The sequence below is a fragment of the Rhinopithecus bieti genome, unplaced genomic scaffold (genome assembly GCF_001698545.2).
Source record: "Rhinopithecus bieti isolate Rb0 unplaced genomic scaffold, ASM169854v2 scaffold_26532, whole genome shotgun sequence".
In the NCBI taxonomy this organism is placed as follows: domain Eukaryota; kingdom Metazoa; phylum Chordata; class Mammalia; order Primates; family Cercopithecidae; genus Rhinopithecus; species Rhinopithecus bieti.
Genome location: NW_016812934.1, coordinates 1,323,012 through 1,330,565, shown reverse-complemented (window position 1 = coordinate 1,330,565; position 7,554 = coordinate 1,323,012). Strand labels below are relative to the sequence as shown.

Here is a 7,554-nt window from a genome sequence, read left to right as displayed (position 1 = left end):
GGGGTGGGGTGGGGAGTGACTTGCCAAGGTCCTACAGCCTATATTTGGGAGCAGAGATTTGCGGCTAGGTCTCTCTAATTACAAAAGGGGTTCTCTGTCCTGTAAGGCTGTAGCTTCAAAGAGGAGCAACAGATAGGCCCATGGTTGCCAATTTCAGGGAAAGGAGGGGGCTGGGATGGAATGAATTTGGTCAAGAGGGCGGGGAGGATGGTTTACGAAGGTCCGAACGAGAAATCTGCTCCTTTGAGGCCTTGGGGATGAAGCACTGAAGTCCCCAGGATCTGGAATGGGAAGAGGATCCCAGGGGTCCCCACTGATGGGTAAATGCAGCTCTCGGCACGTGGGTGGAGAGGAGAAAGAACCATTCCCTTTCTGTGGAGCCTGCTAGGAGGGCACGGAAGGCATTTTCCGGCAAATGCAGAGGCGCTCTGTTAAACCCTGGTGTTTTGCCCACGAGTTCTTCTTGCTGGACTTCCCAGGAGGTGCTCTGTAAATTCAGCTTATGTGGGCGTTGGCTGACCCGCTCTGACTGTGTATCTGCCAGTCCCCAGCGGATACCTTACCAGCACTAGGGAAAACCGGCGCCATTTCTAAAGGTTCCACTTGCATCTCTGGGCTGGCTTCTTCTGGAGGATGGGACCCTTGGGTGGGGTCCTGCGTGGTCCTTGACGCTGGGAAGTGGGACGGTTCCCACTCATTTCAGCTCCTAGCTTTTTCTCTGCTCCTCTGGAGTGCCTTTGAGGTCTCTCTGGGGCGGATGCCTGCGGAAGGTGCACAACCCCACCACCAAATTCCTGGCATCCCTGCCAGGTTCAGGACCTTCCCGGCTGGGGAGAGGGACTCGGAGCTGCTCAGAACTGCCTAGAAACCAGGCATTCCCACCCCAAACTCCAGACTTTTAATTCAGAGCCGCCCTAATGAAATTAGGAGCCATTAGATCGCCCTCGCGCTGCTGTCTCCACACTGTCCCCAGCCGTCAAAGCAATTTGGCTAAGCCGGGCCGATGGCCCCGCCGGCCGGGGACTGTGGCGGCCAGCGGGGCCCTGCTGCGTCTCTCTGTCGCCACGCCGCCCCGGTCGGCGTCGCTATCGGCCGGGGAGGCGGCCGGACCACGGCGGCCGGAGATTAGAGCCGCGCGGCCCGGGGTCGGGCAGCCGCGGGGCCTGAGAGTTCCTCGTCCCTCCCCCTCCCGGGCCGCGGCTCCCCTCCCCCAACTACCTCCACCCGCTTGGGGCGGGGCTCCGGGGTTGGTCCAAGAATCCTGCCCCAGGGTCATCAGTGCAAATAATCAAAATCACCGAGACAACCTCCGCAGCTCCCGGGAAAAAGCAGGCTAGATTTTCAGGCTGTTAAACGCAGCAATTCGCACGTTGGGTGGGGATGTATCAGAGCGTTTTGGTAAATATTAGCGTTAAGAGCCTCCCGGGAGCATCAAAACCTAGTTCATCAGAACAACAAACCCAGTTTTATTGGTGAGGATGCTCATCTGTGACTAGCCCCGGCTCCAGCAAGAACATGCAGCCTGGAAGTCCTCCTCCTCCTCCTCTTCCTAATGATAATGGTGGTTGTAAAAATAACAGCACAACTACAGCAGTTAGGAACCCTCTTGTCCCTGGGAGCACCCCTAAATATGGGGAAGATAGTAAGTAGAAAGAGAATATTCCTGAAAAAGCAGATGTTGCCGTTCTGTTTGGGGTCAAGAGTGGAGATAATTCTGGTTATGGATCCTGAAACGTGATAAAGCTGGAGAAAGCGAGATTTCAGGGCAACCAGCCCCTTCTTTGAGGGGTGTTGGGGGTGCTTCCTCCCCACACCTTATGAGCTGACGTCCTTGGAGGGCAGATCACCTGCGCCCCCCCAAATATCTTCTCTTTTCACTAACTCTACTTTGCTTGTTCTCCAAACAAAGGCCTCGGATTTGAGGTCTGATCACCCACCCTAAGTCTCAGAAAAAGGTTGTGCCCCAAACTGGTGACTTTTTTGTTTTATAAATTTCAGTTTTCCAAACACTTGGTATCTTCTCTTGCATCCCTTAGAGATTTGGGGAGTGGGGGTTATTTGCATGTTTGTTGTTTGTTTGTCCCCGTGCCCCCACACCACCCTTCAATCCAAAAGTGCTGTTCAGGCTTCCCTCCAGACGTGGATTCTCGATCCAGACTTGCTCAGCTCACGTTGGGGGTGGGAAGTGCCCTATGCAGGGAGTTAATTTATTAAGCAAACTTTATTAAGAATTCTGATTTACTGCTCTGTGTGCCTTGGGTAGATTCCTGGAATATTACCCAGCTTTTTCAGTTGGAAATTGTTATTTTGAAATGTTTCTTTTAATGAAATCCCTGGCCCCTTTTCAAAACAGAAGAAAATATCTATTTTCGAGAGCCGATATAACAAGGCGAATTTAGAGGGTGGGGAGCAGGGTTTTATCTGGAGACAAAGGGAGTTTTGATTTTCTTACAATCTCATTTTCTTTATTATTTTTAGATTATTCTAAATTCCATGCACAAATACCAGCCCAGATTACACATCGTGAAAGCGGATGAAAATAATGGATTTGGCTCAAAAAATACAGCGTTCTGCACTCACGTCTTTCCTGAGACAGCGTTTATAGCAGTGACTTCCTACCAGAACCACAAGGTAAGCCCGAAGCCCAGGAACGGGTGCCTGGGGCCGTCTGCTCTTTCTTTTGCATGAATCTGCAAGGGTTTCCTGCTGGAACTTTGCTACTCTGAATGGCAGCAGTCACCAACTTCGACCCCAGGATGCTGGGGTGGGGACAAAGCTGCAGCCTAAGAGTTTCAGCTGTTTTTAGTATATCCACGGGCTTGGCATGACAGTCACAACCACACATATGCACCCACACCTGTTAGAAACAAACTTGTCAAACCATAGATGGGCCACACACTCAAATGCCACAAGAAGGCATCCCACTGACCTTATGAAATGCCTAGTGGGAAGAAAGGTTGCTTATTGCATGGCTCTGGAGCTGCCGTTTTGTTTCTGGGGCCATCATTTCTGCTGGGGTCAGTTTTCTCCTCTCCGCCTTTTTAATATTTTTCCCTCCAAGACAAGGTCTCACTCTGTCACCCAGACTGGAGTGCAGTGGCACAATTTTGGCTCACTGCAGCCTTGACTTCCCAGGCTCAAGAGATCCTCCTGCTCAGCCTCCAGAGTAACTGAGACTATAGGCACACACCATCATTATGACCAGCCAATTTTTAACTTTTGTTTTTTGTAAAGACAGGGTCTCGCTATGTTGCCAGGACTGGTCTTGAACTCCTGGTCTCAAGCGATCCTCCCACATTGGTCTTCCAAAGTGTTGGTATTACAGGCATGAGCCACTGCACCCAACTTTGCCACTCAACTGGCAACAGTGCAGGTGGCAAAGTTGCCAGGATCCTTAGGATTGGACTTTCCTGATGCTTCCCTAATTGTTTCAGAAATCACTGACTCCAGACCACATTCTTGAGCAAGGTTTGCCTTGTTAAAATGAAAACAGAGCAACCTGCACCGCCAGCAGCTTGGGATAACATTCCCAGGACTTAGACAAGAGCCTGCAGAACCACAGCTTGGTGAGGGGAGGCACACCTGAATTGCTTGGTAGAAGGTGGCTGCAGTTTGGTGTCGGGCCGGATGCTGCCGGATGGATTGTGTGAAAGTCAGACCCCATGAGGTTCAAAATCCAGGCACTGGTTTCGGCATTTCAAAGCTTGACAACAAATTTGGAGCAGGCTGCCTATAGCGGCAGGTTGGAGGGTAGGGGGAGGATCTTCTCTTTTTCCTTAGGAGAAAGCTTGTCTCAACTTGTCAGGATTCACCTCTGTTCCTTGGATACCCAAGTGCTTGTGGATTCATTTTATTGCGGGTGGCAGGAGGGATTTAATGTTTCCTAAGCCTTTTTATGAAAATATCTAGAATCTGGAGAGGCAAATAATAGGTGCTGGGGGAGGGGCACCTGCCCTCATGGGGTTGTAGACTGTTAGGAGTATTAAGCAGTGATGTGGGCTTAGAAGGCTGTGGGAGGGCAAAGTGGGAGGGGGGTCCATATGGGATCTGTGAGGGCAGGTCACCTAGATGGATTTGGGGATGGTGCACGCCGCCCCCCTCCAACGCCTCCTTCATAGCTCCTGTCCCCACCAGCAAGGCTGGAGTGGAGGGGGAACTGCAGGAGATGGGAACCGGACAGGAGAGGCCAGAGAAGGGTGAGAGGTGGGCTTAGCACCCCAAATCCTCCCGTCACCCCTCGAAGTTCATTCCAGTGCAGGCTGGCTTGGTAGAGAATGCCCCAACTGAGGCCGGGACTGTTCCAAAATGCTGTGGGTAATGTCCAAATCCAGATTGTCTGTGAACAGACCAAGCTGTGATAGACAGTCCTTTCCAGGCCACGAGGCCTGTCTGGGAACCCAGGTCAAGAGAGAGTTTCCTGCCCTTGCAAAGAAAACTCATTCCCCTCAACACACCATTCCTTTTTAAATGGGTAGGAGGATTTTTCTGAGCATCCTTCCACTTGTTGAACCAGCAAGAGCAAAACTGAGGGTCGAATGCCCTGAAAGATGTAAAACTATTTCAGGCCAATTTGAGTCTGGCTGCTTGAAACCTGTTTCCCTCAATGGTTGGTGTAAACCTGTGTTTAGCTTTGTGGTGATGGTCCCAGGAAAAAAAAAAAGTAGCAATAAGGAAACTCAATTCTTCCTATATATGTATATGCTTACATGCTCTCAGACCAGACAGGGTTCCAAAAACATATCGTATCTTTGCCCCGTCTACCCCAAGAAAGCTCAGGTTCATACAGGAGGACAGGAAGGGGTAGACATATAAAAATGACCTGCTTAAAAAGCCATCTGAGTACTCAGGTCCTTTGGAAGAAATACCCTAAATTCTGTGTGCTTATGCTTATGGTCTTAAGACTCATCAGGTGTGGATAGATGTGGGAAAACTCGCTTCCTCTCTCCTTCTCTCTGTTGACAGCCTTATTGAGGCATAATTGTCATCCAATAAACTGCCATATTTGAAATAGACAATTAGATAAGCTTCTTGTGTATATATATGTATACCTGTGAAACTGTCACTGCAACCATTTGTGAATATGCCCAACACCCTTTACATTTCTATTTAAAAAATGTCTTCCCAATGCACATATTTAGTGATTGATGTGCATAAATGCCTGCCTGCCCAATGGGGTGTGTATGTGTGAATTATTTTTTTTTAGCACAATGTAGGGAATCATGTGTCTAAGAATGTGTGTCTTCAAATATGCATTTGGATATACGTGTATTTGATGGCCACACTAAGGGTTCACACACAATAATTGCTTTTCTTTTCTGTATTGATTGAGTCAGGGAGCCCGATTGAGCTGTGCATAAAGGTCTGTTTAGCCAGCCTGACAGATTCCTTGACATCTGGGAGAGAAATTTCGTGGAAGACAACTTTCTGTTTCCCTCCCCCACTTCTTACTTTAGAGCACCAAAGACACCTATTTTCTTTTTCAGGAGCAAATCCAAAACTGTGCACTTTCCCAGTCAAGTGCAGGGCCCCTGCAAACATTTCCCACATGGATATATGATGTGTGATTTAAATAAGCGGGCCAGGGTTGCATGTGATTTGTGGACTCAGTCTTGCTACTTTATTGTCCCACCTGGACTGGGTGTTGAGACTTCTGACTTCATGGGTAGAAGCCAGCTGAGCTCACCATCGCATAGGGTTAAGGTGGATGACTGTAGAGGCTGACTGCTTTGGTTCAAACCTATTTGACTTTGGGCAAATGATTTAACTCCATTTCCCCACCTGTAAAATGGGGATAATAAGAGAACTCACCTCATAGGGTTGTTGTGAGGATTCAATGAGATAATTCCCGGCAAGAGTGTCATGCGGGATCTGGCAGAGAGCTAGCGCAGAGCATTAGTAATGATTGATGAGACCCTTGATTGACTACTTAGCTGATCAGTTTATTAACAGGGCGGTTCCATCCGAAACGCAGACTTCAGAAAACTCTTTGCTTACTCATTCTAACTTCCTGGCTAGTTTAGAATCTGAAAGACTGGGAATTTAAATAAGTTCTTATTCCTGTGGTTGAAAAACAACTGCAAATATTAGTCTTTGTGGTTTAGTTGGCTCATTCCCTGATCATGTCATCAATTCAAGGACTATTTATCTAGCGTTTTGCCTTGGATAAATGAGCAGGGAAAGAAAAGCAATGCATGTGATTAAATTGCCAAGACAATTTGGAAAACTAAGGACCACCGTTTTTAAGGTCAAAGGGCCCATTGCCTTCAGAATGATCTTTCTCTACTTGGATGTAGGTACCAGGTGGAGATAGGTATGCTACAGGGTTCATTTCTTAGGCTACAATCACATACCCATATACCACAGGGCCCCTAATGACGAGACACATTTCCTCAGCCCAGCTGTGATCTCGGACTGGATTTGGGACTTATTTCCCCAGGTGGTTGACAGCTTGAAAAAGATATTTAAAAACTCAAATCTTCCCCAGCGACGTTCATTCTGTGAAACACGTTTTTGTAAAGTTTTCACTGCAGTTGTCAGCAGCTCCCAGAGCAATCCCTAGAAATATTTAGGTGTTAAAAAAGGTCACATGGGCATTTCATTTCCCTGTTCTTGCAACAATGGCTGTGTATGCAAGCAATGTCTATCCCCAGATATTAACTTAACTTTGCCATTAAAAGGCATTTTCCTCCTGCTTAAATCATTGTGTAAGGAGTCTATATTTATGAGGTATGAGCTTTCTGGTTGGGACCAGGAAATGAACCCTTAATAGAGAGACATAATTAAGATTTTTGGTCCTCGTGAGGGTTTTAAAAAATTTTTTTCAAAAGCAAGAATTCACAACAATTATTCTCATTAATTTTTACAACCTCTGTCTCAGTTGGAGCTGGTATTTATGTTTGTTTTTCCCCCACTCCCAAATCTCTCCCGGATATCCGGTTTTACGTTGATTTTGAAGGGAGTACATTTGCATGGTGAATAGAAGAAAGTTTTACTGAAGTCTTTTGGTGGAACTGGGAAATCCAGGTGTATCAGTTTGTGTGTCCACGATCTAACACACAGCATATTAGGAAGGGAATTTAATAAACATGGCTGTAGTATGTGAGTGGACAGATATTTTGACCTGCAGATAATGTATGTTGTACGTTGACATTTCTCAAGGATAATTCTTAGGTCATATAGGCATCTATAATCAGTTTCCAAAAGAAGTTACACGTAAAGATCAACATACCTAAGTGAATATATAAGAAATGTGCTTGTTCTGTGCAATCATATTTTTGCAAGCTATGATGGTAAGCACAAGATTAGGAATAGCCAATCTGTTTGAGGTGTAAGGAATGGATTTGAGCAAAAGGTTTTTGCTGATAACATAAAATTCTCCCTTTTCTTCTTTCCTTGGGGCAATTTTTTGTTCTGAGTTCTCAGTGGACATCATGGACTGAGCACTAATTCTGATGCTCAGATCCTCACTAAATGCTGGTGTCACAGCCTCACCATCTTTGACATTTACTTCTGAGACTGGGGTGGGGCGGGGTGGGGGGAGGGAGGAAAAGATGT

At 47.1% G+C, this 7,554-nt stretch overlaps 1 protein-coding gene across 3 annotated transcripts in view; it reads left to right on the top strand.

Annotated features, from left to right (window-relative positions):
• Positions 1-7,554, top strand: part of TBX5 (T-box transcription factor 5) — a 55,483-nt gene that overhangs the window by 11,759 nt on the left and 36,170 nt on the right. For all 3 annotated transcript variants that reach the window (XM_017847374.1, XM_017847372.1, XM_017847373.1), the window contains exon 6: positions 2,479-2,631. In XM_017847374.1, coding sequence (XP_017702863.1) covers positions 2,479-2,631 — 153 coding nt within the window. The remainder of the gene's footprint in view (positions 1-2,478; positions 2,632-7,554) is intronic.